This window comes from Branchiostoma floridae, chromosome 2, assembly GCF_000003815.2.
Source record: "Branchiostoma floridae strain S238N-H82 chromosome 2, Bfl_VNyyK, whole genome shotgun sequence".
NCBI classification, from domain to species: Eukaryota; Metazoa; Chordata; class Leptocardii; order Amphioxiformes; family Branchiostomatidae; genus Branchiostoma; species Branchiostoma floridae.
In genome coordinates this window covers 25,252,014-25,270,210 of record NC_049980.1, presented here as the reverse complement: position 1 = coordinate 25,270,210, position 18,197 = coordinate 25,252,014, and the positions used below count along the sequence as shown (strand labels likewise).

General features: G+C 39.2%; 1 protein-coding gene across 1 annotated transcript in view; it reads right to left on the bottom strand.

Moving 5' to 3' along the window:
* The window catches only part of LOC118409089 (protein FAM135A-like), a 34,076-nt gene that overhangs the window by 11,649 nt on the left and 4,230 nt on the right, over positions 1 to 18,197 (bottom strand). Inside the window, exons 2-9 of the mRNA XM_035809954.1 lie at positions 7,796 to 7,875; positions 4,741 to 4,883; positions 4,002 to 4,066; positions 3,014 to 3,187; positions 1,907 to 2,027; positions 1,494 to 1,647; positions 1,096 to 1,145; positions 455 to 610 (exon numbers count right to left, since the gene is read on the bottom strand). Coding sequence (XP_035665847.1) covers positions 455 to 610; positions 1,096 to 1,145; positions 1,494 to 1,647; positions 1,907 to 2,027; positions 3,014 to 3,187; positions 4,002 to 4,066; positions 4,741 to 4,883; positions 7,796 to 7,875 — 943 coding nt within the window. The remainder of the gene's footprint in view (positions 1 to 454; positions 611 to 1,095; positions 1,146 to 1,493; positions 1,648 to 1,906; positions 2,028 to 3,013; positions 3,188 to 4,001; positions 4,067 to 4,740; positions 4,884 to 7,795; positions 7,876 to 18,197) is intronic.

Sequence of the window (18,197 nt, the reverse complement as noted above, 5' to 3'; positions counted from 1 at the left end):
TGTTGTCTGACAGGTAAAGTTACTGTGCTATAGGTGTGCTAGTGGTGACTCGAAAAATGTGTTAAAGAAGCTGCGTACCCGTGTCTGGTGGTTGTTGTCTGATCATGACAGGTAAAGTTACTGTGCTATAGGTGTCCTGGTGGTGACTCGAAAAATGTGTTAAAGAAGCTGCGTACCCGTGTCTGGTGGTTGTTGTCTGACAGGTAAAGTTACTGTGCTATAGGTGTCCTGGTGGTGACTCGAAAAATGTGTTAAAGAAGCTGCGTACCCGTGTCTGGTGGTTGTTGTCTGATCATGACAGGTAAAGTTACTGTGCTATAGGTGTCCTGGTGGTGACTCGAAAAATGTGTTAAAGAAGCTGCGTACCCGTGTCTGGTGGTTGTTGTCTGACAGGTAAAGTTACTGTGCTATAGGTGTGCTAGTGGTGACTCGAAAAATGTGTTAAGCTGCATACCCGTGTCTGGTGGTTGTTGTCTGACAGGTACTGTGCTATAGGTGTGCTGGTAGTGACCATGTCCAGGAACTGTGTCCACAGGGCACACAGGTCCGCACACAGCTGGGTCAGGTGGGACGTCACCGTCTGGATAGCCTCGTCCTGGGTCTTCACAATCTGGGGACAGGTACAAATGCTATGTATTAACTAATCTCCAAGGAGATCCTACGGTAAAATAAGATAGTATCAAAAGCTGCCAGAGGAGTAAAGCCGGCTAGGAGTGTGTTTGGCTACCAGAGGCTGATGGCTTCCTTTAATTTGGTCAATGATACTCTTTAGCCAGCTTTCATACTATCTTATGCGATTGGTAAATCTCCCTGGAGATTATGTTTGAACTGCATTTGGCATCTTACGGCATCAGTGAACAGTGATTGATGGATGGTATCTTAGATGTTTAGTTTTTCATACTGCAAGCTCATTGAGGATATCAAGCAATTTCCAGTTTGAGTTATAAAATGTTTGTCTTCTTTGATTTAATATTGTCAAAATAAGAATTAAGCTAAGATTAAAGAATGTAATGTTTACATTAAACTAAGGAGAAAGAAGTAAATAAGGGGAAAGAAAGTCATTACATTTGTTTCCTATGAGGAATATAATCTCACCTTCATGGCCTCACATAAGGTCTCCAGCCTGGAATCTGTGTCCATGACCTCTGCATAAGTCGAAGAAATAAAGTGTCAATGTTAACTATCATAGATCAATGGGCAACAAACACAGCTTTAGAATGTGGGACCAAGACTAAGATGCTTTCCCAGCCTTAAAGATCTGACAAAGTACAAAAAGGAATCATGAGGTTTGTCATTTTCATGACTAAGGCCACACTGACTTAATTTTATGGATGACATTCGCACGCACATTGATTTTTGCCTACTCTAAAAAACACTGTGGCCCCTTGTCACACAATAGCATGATTGTCATCCATAGAATTAAGTTAGTGTGACCTAATAGTGTGTAGGTGCAACCCAATCACAAGGAACTTTGTTGCCTACTCCACACATACCTAATCTGAACAGGTACTTATCAGGTGTCTTCCCCAACAGTTCCTGGTATATCTCCTGCAGGCCAGCGTACGAGGACAGGAGGGCGGCACACATCTGTCTGTGTGTGTCTCTGGCCTGCGCCATGGCTTCAGCTAGGGCAGCACCCTTAGGGGCCTACAACAAGAGAGGAGCACAATCAGCTTTATGTTAATGTTGGTGGTCTCTGCAAGGCTATTGCAAGGCTATTGCCACATAAAGTTGGTCTTTGGTCTGACCCTGCACTGAGAAAGAAAGGCTAGCATATCTTGCATATCCATTATAGACGTCTAATAATCAATTAACATAAATCTCTATTATACAAAAATACACCAAACCTGAGTTGAACTTAATCAAAAATATGGCAGACAGAGAAGATGAAAACCTGCAGACTTACCGGCATGATGGCTTTGTTCATGTTGACAGCACCAAACAGTATAGACTCCAGGGACACCAGTGGGAGCTTGGTGCCTGCTGACTGACCCTTCAACCAGCCAGACTTGGCTGTCTTTGGAATACTGAAATAAAACAAGTTTAATCTCAATACAGGTACATTTCTAGGCTGCTGTGAGAAAACCCTTCATGTATGAAAAATAATCTTGGAACGTCTAGAAGTACATTTGTACATCTGACTTTAACTGATTTGGGACTGTTTGCTGCCTGGTTGTCTTTCATACCTTTTGGAATTAAGAACTCATATGTTGTAGATAAATTTGATACAACTCAGAAGATGGCTTGATATCATATCTAACCTTAGAGTCTTTCATTTCTGCAATTTTCCTGAAAGCCAAAAATGCTATCATGACAAGATCTCACATGCTTGTTCACGCACATTTCATGCATGCACTGGTGAAAGAAGTGCTTACCGCATTCTGCAGTGTGCACAGGTAGTGAAGAAAAGATAGAGACAGTTTGGAAAGTATATGAGTTACAACATATATCATTCATGCTGATGTACTGACATTCACATCAATTTCCTCTTTCTTTCTTAACACCTCCTTCCAACAGGAATATGAAGGCATTAGGCAAAAATACACAGACCTCTCTGGGTACCATAAAAAAGTACATCAGAAAGATTTGAAATCTGTTCGTATATGAATGTAGAGCAATGATATACAGGACTTATCATTAAAAAATCTCATTGTTGAAAGTAATCTGACAGGTGATTATGTGTACGGGTTTGGAGGATGGTTACTATCCTCCGATTAACATCAATAAATGTAAACTACATGCTTCCTTTATCTACTGAGTAATGAAAGTCTACCTTAACAGGTTACATATTGAAGATAATAAAAATTGTGGAAAGGCCACAAGTAGGCTACCTGACAGAGTCATTGTGACCCTAGCACAGTACAGTACGGGACCATGCAGATGCCCCTTCACCGCATTAAGGTAAATAACAATCTTTCTTGACACAACAAAAGTACAGCAACTATTGTTAGGTCTTTTACAACTATACATACAAACGAACATATGAGTTCAAAAATGCATATCTATCACTCACTTCATGATGGGCTGGTGCAGGGTAACCAGACACCCATGGACGGTGACCTCCATGGCACACAGGTGGAAGTAGTCAAACATGACCACTGCATGGTGGTGCAGTCCCTTGTTGGCACATAGGTGGAGCTTCAGTACCCTACTGCTCACCACCTGCAGACTGTCTGCATTATCAGCACTGTGGTTGAGATGCAAGAAGAAGGTTTAGCTTTTATTCATTTTAATCTTCAAGCCTAAATAGTCATTTGCAACTCTGGTATTCCTAAAATAGTCTTGATTGGTATTTAGAACATGGAATACACATGTATCTATGGGGACCTGCATGCCCTTTTACATAGAGTATAATCAGCCATTTCAATGTCTTACACAATGTAACCAATTAATATCAATCAACGAAGAGCATAATTGGTGCATTTTGTGTACACTGTTATGAACTGCTCTTAATCTATGTAGGGTGCATAGTAGATCCCATAATTTAACATAAACGTAATCGGTGAATCTCCAAAAACGTTAGTACAGGTATCAGTAATATAGCTATCAATCATTAAGGTTCGTTATGCTAAAAGTTCTTACATGCCCAGCTACAGCTTGATATGATTACCCTACAGAACTGCCAGGCTCTCCGTATGACAGTGTGTGAATACTGTAATTCCTGATTTTTTCCATGTACTTTTATGTTCACGGTTTTCATGGTGATGACTGAGTGATGAGTGTTACATGAACATATCATTACCGATACAAATAATTCGTCCTGGTGATGATAACATATAACTTGTTCAACGTGAACATTTCGTTCCGAGAACAAGTTAAATTTTCTCAGACCGTGAAAGTTTTATACCATGGAGACAAAGTGAATTATAATACAATACGTGTATGTGGAACAAACAACTAGACAATGTTACGATAGATCAAGCAGTAAGACTTGCCATCAACAGAGTGTGGAGAATAATACCTATTTATTATGAGGAACAAATCATTTGAAGTTTCCTCACCTTTCTTCAGAGAAACAAAGGTCTAAAACAAGCTGAAAAGCAGCTGAGTCCACAGTGTCTTCAATCTGGAAAGTGAGAGGCATCATCATTACTCATAATGGGTACCTACTGGCTGGCAAAATACACCTGGTGATTATTTTTATAAGCCCTACATCATCAATCTGACTGACCTGCAGTACTACTTGTAACCTTAAGAGGGAGCTTCAGTACATAATTTCTCTTGGATGGAGCTTACAAATTAAACATAGAACCTCTTTTAAGCTCGTTGCTGTTTTTAGCCTGCCTTGTGAAAAGTAGCTGTCATACTTACTTATTACACAGAAATTTGGGCATACTATTGTATTTTCCCCAGTAGTTTCTGAAATGTTCTAAAGAACTTTCTAAGTACATGCCAATTTGTAATAATGATGTGCAGAATCTTTAGAATTTGTCCACATTGTCTGAGTCTTACAATGCACCTGCTCAGAGCAATCAGCAGCTATTGTGCTGGTAGTGAGCGGGAGTGAATGTAATCACCTCTTCTTGGGAAGTGCCTGGCATCTCCAGAAAGAATCACGTCAACATAGACGGAAATGAATTGGAATGGCTCATCCCACGGTTGAATAACGGAGCTCCACTGGCATTCATATCTACAACTGTTATCTAAAGATGATGAAGAAGTCTCGACCTTATGTGTATACATTGACAACAGGCTTCATTTTGCAATATAATATTTTGATAGAGCAAGCTTTACACCAACCTTATCTGAGTCCACCAGTACATGCACTTTGAAGAGGAAGATGTCGTTAACGGTGACCTCCTCATTCTTGTACAGGATCTGGAAGGTTTTACTGACACCCGTGGTCACCTCTTTCACCTGCGCTGGATACACATGTTCATATCCTGCAGGAAAATACACAAATCTTAGACATCAACAAACATTTCAAAATTCAATGTCCAACTATCAACAAAAATTCTTAACTCTAAGTTACCTCAGTTGATTTTGTTACTTTTCTGTTTACTTATTGTACAAGATTTGTTGCTTATGTTTTGTATTTACTGTTTTATGAATTGTAGGACTCCAGGAAGAATAGTGATACTACATTTAGTATCACTAATGGACAAACAAACTGAATTTTAATGTTTACAGAAAACATTACAAGGATGATGTAAACCTACTTCCATTTAATTTCAGACATTTCATTTCACATTCAAGGTCACCCTAATTGTACATGCACTAGCTTCCCACCTTTTTATATCAACGACACTCAAATCCCCAATATCATATTTGAAAAGGTTATCAGGTATGATTATGCCAGTAGTGCCGGTAAAACACAGAGAAGAAATTGAAAGCGTTTTGCTACGTTTCCATGGTTTAAAGGGAGGTCAGGGTGAAAACTAACAAGGTGTAATGGATGGAAATGGCTACTTCTCCCCACAGTCATGGTGATTATACATGCTGGCTGAGCACACTCCCTTCCCCTGTATGTACACTTTAGAGGATCAATAGAAGGGAGGGAAGTGCTCCCGGTAGCTTAGCAAATTTCAACCCTCCTTCAGAGGTACATTTTACTGGCACGTACAACATGTTGTAAATTCAGCCACTAAATTTGAGCACTGTGAAGACTACTTTACTCGCTCTTTGTGATGAGGTATGCTTGGTTTATTCTTGACACATCGCACTTCACATTTACTGTGTCTGTCTATCAAAATGCAATGGAGGTCTCAGGTCAACGACCCTGAGGCACACTTTGCATCTAGGTTACTCACAACTGGGCCACATCACTCATCCTGCTCAATCCTCCACCCATTCATGCTGCCACAGTACTGAATACTGTAAATGTATTTAAGTTCATGGGAATTTTATTTCGCGGTAGCAGGAAAAGGGACTTTTCGCGGTGGGTTTAAATTCGCGGTAGCACCATGCTCTTTAGTCTCTTACTGCCATGGAAAAATGTTCGCTGTGGTTTTAAGTTTGCTGTTAAACTGCCACTGCGAAAACAGCGAACATTAAACCACTACAAAAGTTTCTGCATTAACAGTATGCTGTGTAGTATACATGAGTGGGGCATTGCTTGTATGTGGATTGATGTGGAATTTTGTGGAATCATAACATATACCTTTGCAGGGCTCAAAATACCACCTGCATATGCAGGATAGTGCAGGTAAGATTAAAGCTGCGCAGGTATTTCTGATGCCTACCTGCATGCACTGGTCCAAGTACTGGGTTTATATATACATGTTTTATGATGTGAACTTTTACTATCTCCATTGACTGTTACCACTTATGAAGTATAAAAGAAATAATGGCAATGGTTTATGAACAGTTTTTATTAATGATCAATACTGTGTAATACTTCACGTTATAGTATGATAAATTCTCAGTGGTGCAGGCAAAAGTTGTCTGGTGCAGGTAATTTCCAATGTTACCTGCACCTGTGCAGGTATGCAGAAAAATGTATTTCAAGCCCTGCTTTGGGATTCTTAAACTGGTCCAGATGTCTTACTGAGGGATGACTGTGGTGCGATTGATGTCAGTTAGCTGAGGAATGAGTCCACTCTACTATACACACCTTTGGGATTGTTCAACCTTCAAAATGGATGTAGAAACTAAACCTGGTTGAATACAAAGATCTGTTACAAGTGTTCATTAATTGTATAATCCAAATGGATTATTGAAAAAGAATTCCATCACATTAAGTAATGAAGATGTGATTTTGAAAAATTCTGAGCCACAGGAAAACTACATGAAATTGTATACATGTACATCATACAATATATACCGTATGGCAGATATTTTCTCTGGGACTATCTATCTGATTTTCTTCATGCCAGCCCTTGACAGAATGGTTTCAAGCGCTGAACCAGTCACTCAGAAGTTTGGACAGTTCCCATTAATAATTCCCTAGAGTTAACCAAACACAGCTACACGTAGTTGCCTTCAGCACAGTGTAGATCAGGGAACACTGAATGATGGATGAACCACCACTAAGTGAACGCCTCTTCCATCTGCAGTCTCCAAGTTCTTATACTGATGTAAGCCTCTCAATAAGGCCAAACCAACACAACACCATGGTCCTGGAATGACTTCAATTTCTTAGAAGTTTTTAAAAAATGACAACAAAGTGTGGGTAAGGCAACAGAGGACAAAAGCCTGGAGAACATCTTACTAGAAAAAATTGCGAATTTTGCTGATGCCGGGGGAGTGATGGAAATATTACTAGATTTTAATAGTTGGGTTGATGATACATGTATTTTCCCCTAGAATTCCACTCCCCCATTTGGTCCCAACACCTGACATACATGTGGGACAATCAATACACCCACACAGTACCTACACGTAACCTCTATCAGCATGTGCACCAAATCACTGTGATATATTCTAACTGCATCCTTCTGTTATCTCGTGCAACAGAAAAGGAATGTAATTTGCGTGGTGAGGCTTGATCCTTTTGCATTGCTTTTATCTTAAACACACCGTACCCATTTCCTTGCCCAGTAACTGTTTTCACCCACCTGATGACAGCACACAGTGCACAGCATTGGCAATGCCAGGGTGATATATCTATAAACTACAGATACCAATTGGCAGACATGATAATATCTAGCACATACACTTGTATGCTGCTGAATAATTTGCTGTAGCTACCCTAAATCCTACATAAAAGATTAAAGTACATGTACCACCCACATGTTGGGGAAGGTCCTGAGAGAAAAAGCAGAGGTTCCTCATAAAAAGAGTAAAGAGGCTTTAAGGGGCTTAGCAGTACAAAATGAAGAAGAGTCAATCAGGAGGCACTAACTCCTGGCTTTACCTGATGAGTCAGCCAGATGAACCTCCGTCTTCATGGGGGGTCTGAGGGGAGGCTTGAAGTAGGCTCGTACATGGTAGAACCTAGAGAGGCAAAGGGTACAGATTATACTTAACATTTATAGTATTCTATTACATACAATCATAGAAATACAAGTTACAGTTTTAGATATGGGTATGATTTCTTGCAACTCCACTTTGCTGTGTGTCAGTGATTGCATATCTCCAAAAAAGATCTTATGGTGACAGGCAGGTAGTATCCATGTACCCAAACAACCTCCATTTGCCAAACAACCTCCATTTGGTAAATAGAGATTGTCCAGCAAATGGATCCCGAGAATTGTTTCGGCACATGGATATAGATGTAGGCCAGCCTGCAACAACAGGATCTCCTTGAAGACTGTGGGATGGCAGATGTGTGGATGCAAAAGAATACAGACTATATTATAATACCCCAGGGTATTTTGGTACGGTTGTCTACAACCATCAACACACCTACATGTACACAAAGTACCAAGCCATCTCCAATGCACTTCTACAATTCTTTTGTAACAGAAATACATTTTGTATATTGCAGGGCTTTAAATACCTTTAACATTTTGAAACTGTAGAGGAAAATACAATAAATACAATTTGCATTAGCTAAAACAATTACAGCATACAGTATTTGATGATATTTGATGATATGAATTTCTAAAATTTCAATTGAATTAAGGTAAAAGCAGATCTACAAGTGAAACTGGAAAGGAAGATCTGAAATGTAATTGGCATTCAAAAGGTAAAATTACAGCCGAGTGGTTGGGTAATTATACATCACACTTCCCAGGATGGTGCCTTCAAATGACATGCTGCACAACTTGCCACAAGGTAATGCACTTACTTTTCTGAAAAATGTTCCAGTTTCCATTCATGAATGTCCTTGAAATATCTTCAAGGCTAACATTTACGCCAAACTCTGAATGTGAGTTTTACCTGAACCTTCAGCTTAGATATTATGTACATGAAAAGTGCATTTAATCATATATGAAGTAAAATCAACGAAGGGAAAGATGCTAACATGTTGCTTTTCTTTTCATTTTATTCTACTTCTCCATCTTTGTATACACCACATACATCTTGTAAACTGTAGTATGCCACTATCTGTAACAGGATGAATGCAATTCATTATGCGCGTAAATAGTTTTGCAATTAGTTTTGAAATTACATGTAGTAAAGTATCACTCTGTAAATGGCAATTAGACTGGTCATGTACAGTTTCAACAACTTCTTTACATGGACTTTTAAGCTATTTCTGTTTGCCAATGAATCTGTGGTAATCCACCATCTTCTCATTTCCATGCCAGGTTCAATTTCTTTCATAATGTCATGGTATCAATGCATCCGAGCCACTTAAAATTTGATTCCAAAACAATTTCAATCCAACGTACTTATAGCTCTGTGCAAAATCAAATTCCCATTGACCTATCATTCTGCATGGCATTTAACACAGAGGAGGAATAAGATACCTAACGTTATATGTGTGTTGTGTATTTGTGGGCTTTAAATATCTGAGATATACATGTTTTCTAAAAGTGGCATACCATCTAACCTGTCACCGATAGCAATTTGGTGCCCCAAAGCTACTTCAGCATAGAGAAAGTAAGTAAGATAATAACATTATACAAGATAAACAGACAAATTTGAAGTTTGCACGGAGCATCAATTATCCACACCAAAGTGGATCTTAACGACCAACTTCAAGGGAATCTGTTTTTTAATTCAGTTCAGGTAACAACTACCGTATATTCTCGAATAAAGTACGCACTCCTGATTTTGGACAAGTCTTAGACAGATCTTTGGGACTGAAAGGTAAAATGGAAAAACTCAAATAAAGTACGCACCCCTTCTCCACCAATTTTGAACAGACCTTTAACTGGATAAATTCAAATTTATGATGTTTTCCCCAGGTTATTTTGCATGAAATAACCTGCATTTACACTGTCATTGTCTCTATAAACTTGTGAATTGCCTACTGCAAATTATAAAAATCACTGAGAACTGGTAGAAGAAATCAGGGAAAACCAGTTGTACAAGTCAAAGTCACTAACTCAAAAGGATTGTATGCAAATACCAATCTTATGTAAATCATGTTTAGACAATTTCTTTGTTTCATGTTTAGACAACTACAAGACAACAACAATGTGCATGTTTTGAAACATTACTAGAAGTGTAGCTCCCTCCACCTTGCTTTATTTTAGGCTTTTTTACCATTTCTCTGTGCAGTGACCTCAAATAAAGTACGCACCCCAACTTTGGCAACAACTTGTAGCACCTTTTCAATTTTGAAAAGTTAAAAAAGTGCGTACTTTATTCGAGAATATACGGTAATCACACAATATTTTTTGTTTGTTCTTATGTCTTTCGATGTAGAAGACGGGAAAGTGATCCTTGTATTTATAGATTTTGATGAAACATTCTTTAACAAATCTGAGCGTGTCTTGCCAAGGCATTATCGAGTCAAATCCCTATGAAATGAGGAGAGTCAATGATGATAATTTGTACCCTGTGCTTGAACACATTGAGTGTAGCTGTGAATAAATCAGGTCTGGCTCGTTATGGTCTGGTACCAAGGGTGTAATGTCTCTGCCTGTAACACATTTATACTTGTACATCCCATCACACATGACAGGACAGGTGATCATGTCCCACAGGGGGATTCTTTAAGTTTAATATGGCAACCCCAGAATAACAATGTAGGGAGGCGACTGAATCTCTCCATAAATAACTGTTTCTGATTCACAGTATGGTTGCAAAGTTTTTTGGAATCAAACGAAAATTGATGTGCACGTGGACATCATCGATACAATCAAATCAATATGGCCTGATACTGACAGACTTGAACATCCCCCTCCCTGGATGAGGTACGAGTGGAACCTTCAAGAATGAGATACACACAACCTGATAGCTTATTACTTCTGTTGTCTCACACAAAGCTATATTCTCACATGTTGTATAATTATGAACCACCCTGGGACAAGATTAAAGTCTGCTGTTTTATTATTAATAATTACAAATTGCAGTTCGGCAAGCTAGCTATTGCCTCCCAAAACAACAGGTACAGCTTTCAGCTTTGATATACTAGTTGTGTATGCATGCACAGGTGTGATGTATAGCTACAGCCTACTCCACTGTCAGATGTACTTAATATACAACAAGCTAATCTCCCACATTTCCCATTTTATATTAAACTTCATCTACGAAGACTAGGAAGCTAATAAACTAGATCCAGACAAAAGATACTTTTCTCCTCTCCCATCCATCAAGATGACAACTGCAGATATTTGCAGTACCGTATATTCTCGAATAAAGTACGCACTTTTTTAACTTTTCAAAATTGAAAAGGTGCTACAAGTTGTTGCCAAAGTTGGGGTGCGTACTTTATTTGAGGTCACTGCACAGAGAAATGGTAAAAAAAGCCTAAAATAAAGCAAGGTGGAGCTACACTTCTAGTAATGTTTCAAAACATGCACATTGTTGTTGTCTTGTTATTGTCTAAACATGAAACAAAGAAATTGTCTAAACATGATTTACATAAGATTTGCATTTGCATACAATCCTTTTGAGTTAGTGACTTTGACTTGTACAACTGGTTTTTCCTGATTTCTTCTACCAGTTCTCAGTGATTTTTATAATTTGCAGTAGGCAATTCACAAGTTCATAGAGACAATGACAGTGTAAATGCAGGTTATTTCATGCAAAATAACCTGGGGAAAACATCATAAATTTGAATTTATCCAGTTAAAGGTCTGTTCAAAATTGGTGGAGAAGGGGTGCGTACTTTATTTGAGTTTTTCCATTTTACCTTTCAGTCCCAAAGATCTGTCTAAGACTTGTCCAAAATCAGGGGTGCGTACTTTAATTGGGGTGCGTACTTTATTCGAGAATATACGGTACTCCCCTGAGTACATTCAACAGGGGTTTTGGTGTAGATGGCAAGAAAGTTAACTTTGACAGAAGGGCCACAATGCAGGGTCAGCCATGTCTACAATGCATTTCACTACCTGTTCCCGACAAAGATATTCAGTAGATGAGCTTTTTGATATGCATGTACACATGTACTGCTATACATCCTACTTTGAATGCAATTTCCTAGCTCTTGCTTATCTTTGAACAGGAAGCGCTGAAAAAGTAATTTCTTTGCCTCAGGGAAGCTGGGAAGGAGAAACGTTGTTACAATTTGACAGCATGGCTCCTCCACTACTGCCTCTGACATTCAGGATGCCCGGCCGGAATACTGGTACATTGCTCATAATTTCACAGTGAGCTCCCTGCTTGGATCAGGCAATGTGCTGCCTCCTGTATCAAAGCAAGGTCACTGCTGATGTGAGGCAGGATGGCCATTACTCAGCAGCACACCCGGAGCTAAGCCTGTGATCAAAATACCAGACGTACGACTGCATCTTAAAATGTAGAAATTATTCCACACTAATTTATACCAAAGGTCAAATCTAATGCAACGTTTAAAATTAAAAGACAATTATTGACATTACAAAGGTTGGAGAGATTATCTGGTGGACATGGACCTCCAAGCAGGCATATGCTGGAGGTTGAAGGAGGCATTTCTTCATGACTGCTAGCTAGTTTGCATCAAATACAGAAATAAATTAACAAAAACAGACAAGTGCTGATAACGTTACATGATTATGAAATCAATTGGTTCAGCTTTAAATTAGACTGTTTTTTTCTATCAACATTGTTCTTTTAACAGGTTTGAGCTCAGAGGTGTACATGTACATTTATATGTGGTGTCAAAACATAAACATTGAACAAGGAGCATGTACATGTACATTTGGCAGCAGTATCACCCGTAGGGTGCCCTAAAATAAAGATTGCTATCACAAGACTCTATAAAGCTATAAATTTTTTATGAAATGGCTTCGTAGGCCATTCCGTCAGTCTGCAACTATCTGTCATCCATAGGTAGTGATGCTGGATCAACATCATGCACACCTGACAGGAATACCCGTATCTTTGAACCCCTAACTTGTCATGCCTGCTGCAGATAGAATCAATGAGGTATCCACAACAGAAGAAGGGCTTTGATGAGAACAGATTTGAATTGCCTGGAAAGAAGTTGATAACCAGTAAAAACATGTCATATAATTTTTATGTTGTTAAACTTGAAGGAGTTTCAGAGAGGGTATGAAAGAACAGATCTACAACAACCTTTTCTGTCTCAAGATATCAGAATCACCCCATTCACAGATGTCTCAATAACATCAGCAATTTGATGTCATAAAAAATCTATCCAACTAATATGACGGTGAAGACAGCTATTCGCAGTTAAATCAGTCACTAAGGTAACTGAAGGGACATTACCCTTAAGATACCATAAATAGATAAATGGATAAAGTTACAACTGAGCAGCAACAATTGCCCCTTTTAGTTTTACCTTTGCCTATGCACAGTTGCTAAAGCTGAACTTTTAAAATCTCTGTAAGGTTGAATTGGAGAATACACATTATATGTACTAAAAAAAAAACCTAACAAGCACGGCAGCTGAGAAAATAAACCTTAACGACCTTATCAAAGGAACAATTCTAGTCATTAAGCACCCTTGACATTGATATGTTGGCAGCTAGAATGCTGCTATAACTTATTCATAGAGCGCAAAATGATCTCCCTGCACCAGGAAGATAAATTCTACCTCAAATTTCAACATCAAAGATAAGGTACAGGTACATTTCATTTAAAGGGGGTTTAAGATAGGCACTTAAAGCTCTCAAGGACCCTATCAAAGGAACAATTCTATTAACCAACTACCCGTGACATTGCTCAGTTGGCTACTACTAGTACTAGAGGAATAACAATGACTTATTTATAGTGCAATTAAAGAAACACTAAAAACAGTAACATGGTCCACTAAACAGCACTTCAGTACATGGACAGCACAAACCTCTGTCATTCATTGTAGCAAAAAATCATTTCTCCATTATACAGTTGAAGTATCCCGGATAGAAATCCAGACAGAAATCCGAACAGAAATCTGGACAGTTGAAGATCATCTTACCACATAAATTTGAAAAGTAAAACTTTCTACATTGTCCCCATGTCACAAAGATGAATAATAAATTCTCCCAAATTTAGTCACTCATTCCTTAATTCTAGTCACTCCCACCTCAGGGCGAGCCCTTCAAAAGAAATCAATTAGGACCATTTTCCTCCTGCGCTTCCCAAAGCTCCCCATCTCTGGTGCTCATTAGTAGAGAATTGTGACACAACTTTCACATTAAGATGGAGATAACAACACAAATCTTCCCCATTCCAATGACAGCTAACCAGGGGGAAGGGATAATGGGAACCAGTGACAGAGATGAGATGGGATGTTCAGCCCTTAGGAAATTAACATGACTGGGAAACGGCACAGGATCAGGGTCAGGATGAAATAACACTCGCCAAAGTGTGATGCATTCGGCTTAACGAGCGAAAAATTTGAGTCATAAAGAACAATGAATACAAGATACTCTAGTACACAGACCTCGTACATAGAATCCCCAAATATTCATTGTCAAATGAAAGCTGTACATAAAACAGTGTTCTGCATAATCATATTTCTATGGCCCAAAGATTTATCAGGTACCTTGAGGAAAAGAGACTAATCCTGATAAAATCTTTAATTTTTACAACCCCACATAATGAGTACTACATCATTGCAATTACAGAAACCCAACACTCTCAGCCTACAGTCATAGATTTTCTACACTGCTGTGCTCATAATTCAGTCTGTCATATATGGTGGAATATACATCAGACGTGTCATATTACCCCAGGTCACAGCCATGACTGACAGGGCTCTCAGGGGGACTGTACAGCAATGCCAGACATTCTGACTCTTGTAGTTGCAATAATGTAAGAACCTGGGGAATTAAAAGACCATCTTTGAGACCACTTAATACAGGACCAGAACATTTGTTTAAATCTTAATTCATCACAATACCTGAGTGTACATCCTTGTTAAGTTCACATCTCTCCCAGATGTTGTCCTATTTAACCAAAGACCCAGGAAAAATTGATGGGAAGGACATGTTTCTAATTGAGCGCGGCTGTCTCCAGGACCCATTCCTGCTTATTGGATAGAAATTTCACAACGTCCATCCAAAAAATCAGTTTTCTGAAAACAATGAAGACTGCTATAAATGCACCAATGAATGAATCTCATCTTTTCATAATTCAACTGTCACAGAATATAACATCCTTGACTATACAGAGAGCTCATTTGGTCACAGAATGCCATTGGATACAACCTTGTAAACATAATTATAATACTTGAATATACATTTTAATAATTTACTCCATGACATGGATGTTGGAAGTCCCAGACATCAAGATCTATAACTTACAGCATAAGATAATTGTGGGGAGAGCTATCACCTCCTGACCTGGGCATGTAGGCAAGAGAAGAAGGGCAGGTCTCATCAGCAATATTAGAACTTATCCTCTGGTTATACCAAGGTAACCTGTAATCAACCCTAAATGCAACCCTACATTATAACGTTAGGGGTACATCAGAGTACAATAAAATCATTACATACCTACTCATTAGTGTTCTTACTGTCAAGTCTTGAGAATAAATCTCCTGATGACTTGCAATTGTTTACAAAAATTGCTATAAAAGAAGGTTGAGCAGGGATTGGCAGATGGAACCAAAATGGTTGTCTCGATCATTTGTGGAATCAATCAAGCTAACTCAGGGCAAAATACTGGGTGCATATGCACTTTTGTGAACCCTGAACGGGAGCTGCCTACCAAACTTTTTACTGTGGGTGCACCTTGATATTTGTGTACACAGTCTACTATTGTATACTAACAATCTAACATACTATTCTTGAAATCTAAGTGTCAGAAAAAAATTAAATCTTGTGTATTACTGGTTCAAAATGTTTAACTTTGCTGTAGAATTTCATATCTCAGCTCTGAAGATAGTCAGTTAGGTTTGTGCTTAGGTTTGACTGACATTCTACTTTAATCTAATATGTTTTGCACCCAGTATTTTCTGGTGTAGCTAATTCTTTTAAGTTAGCATTTCAAACCATATGCATGCAACTGGCCTAAACATAAAGCTCTAAGATATCTTCTTGCATGCACATGATAGACTTGTTGAAGTTGTTCTGGCCACCTGTGACCTGTCTGTTAAGCTCACAATGTCATCTGCTCATTATCACTCCTTGAGGTGGGGAAAAATGAGTCCTCAGGGTTGCCCTGTACTAAATATAGCACATGTCTGATCAACACCACTTCTACCAGTAACTTGCAACTGGGCTAACCTCCTTCAAGTTCATGGCCCTTCACGGGCCTTGGCATCTACTGTTGAGGGGAAGTACTGATTTACAATTTTCAACATATCGCAGCCGCATTTTTATGTTGGAAAGGTTCTTATGCCCACAGATTGTGTTTCTGCCTGCTACCTAGGTGGAAACTTGATCTCTGGCAAAGATTAGAATCTTTCTGGCCTTCCCAGCAAGGGCTGCCATTGCCTCTACAACTTTACAAATACTAAAGAATTGTAACTACTGGGGAAGCCAGATTTGGCAAAGTGTCATTATGAACCATCCTCTGTAGTGACTGCTGGTTCAATTCTTTCGCTTGCTAACCACAGTGTTGGCAACTGCTCTGAAGCAGACATTTTATTTGAAGCAATCAAAGCCACAGCATCAATGGCTATGATTCGTCTGAGCAAGAATCTTATATATCTGATCCACACTAACATTCCAACTGAACTGTGTCCATATCCAAGGAAATCTGGCTACTTACCTCTGAGAGTTGCGGAGATACAAAAGGGGAAAGATATGGACTACAATTAGATACATATTCAGTTCTAATCATAGGCATCATTCTTGTACTGGCAAATATCTCTTTTCAATGTTACGTATCCATAACACACTACAAGCAACAATGGATGTGATGTGGGCAATCACAGTCGAGGGTATATGCTTTGATGCTACCATTATGCTTGAAGAAGCTACTCTCGGCTCTTCATTGAAACCTCTTATTATTACAGGTTGGTCAATTTTGTAAAGAATGCACAGGATTACAGGCAATTGTGTATAAGGATGGAGGAGTAGATGGTTGCTCTTAACAAGATACTGATGACCAATTGTCAGCACTGCTGAACATTAGAGTCAACTTTGTTGCAATCACAATGATTAAAGTTTATTCAGGCAAATGTCCCTGCCAGAGAAGATTACCAATCACAATGTGTACAATGAAAAGGCACAATTATTGATATGTTTGGGGGCCAAATTAGATGAGAGAAGGATCAGACTATATAGTCTCTTTTTGAGAGAATTAGGTGGAGGTCTCAATCTAGATGTCACAGCTGTTTGTAACTAATCCTGTTGGAACTTGAATATACAGCAAGGCAATCTGCTTCCTGACTCACTGCCTGAGGCATGCCAGGGGTCAGGCACAATTACAAGGACAGCTGCACACATGTAACAGAACTGTCCAGACCCAACCTTACATGAATCATACTGAACCTGACCTTAGGTTTCAGGTGAACATAACCCAACCATCTGGAAACAGCTTATGAAGCTTGTATTTTTTTAGTGATATCACCTTGTTAAGTGCTCAATAACAGGCTCATTATGTTTGGATACTTAATATGGCGCTCCTTGGCTTAAAGGACAGCATCAGAAAATCCTGAAATCATTATTTTCCAGTAGTTTACTCATTAAAAAGTTGATGTACGTCAATTTTTACATTGATCCGCCTAATATGACCCTGTAGACACGTTTGAACTTCGCGCTCTCCTCCTCTCTCCCGCCGCGCTGGGCCATGACGTAATGGCCCCGTGCTGATCGTCTGACGTCACAGATCCGAAACTTCTGGCCAGCCATTTTGCTCGGTGAACCTCGGTCCTCTCAGCGGTAAATAATCACTCCACCATTCTGGAGTTTAGTCCGCTGTTGTTGACAATTACCTTCGTGGACCTGTAAGTCGCGTTGTGAGCTGTCTACGAAGCCATAGTCCCCGGGAGACTGAACATGAATGAGTTTGTCTGCACGTAAACCGCGCGGCGACGGAACGAAATCAAAACAATGGTGGAGGGGGAGGTTCACGCACCGTGCCATTCTGGACTGTTACAGGAGCGAGTTCGAGTCAGTTCTTACCTTCTCCTTTCCGGACAGCACATCGATAATTACACGTAAGCTTCCACGAATTAGGGTTGAATTTACAGTTGTCCAACTAACATTGACTTAAAAAAAACCCGAGTTTTCGTGACATTTTTCCTCTGACAACATACCCTTGATCGCTACATATCGAACGATCCCGTTTTCGTGCCCAAACAGATAGCACCAAAACTTGACAGACTCGAGCGATTTACGCCGCGCCTTTCACTTTATTTTCTGTTCTGAGGAAATATCTGA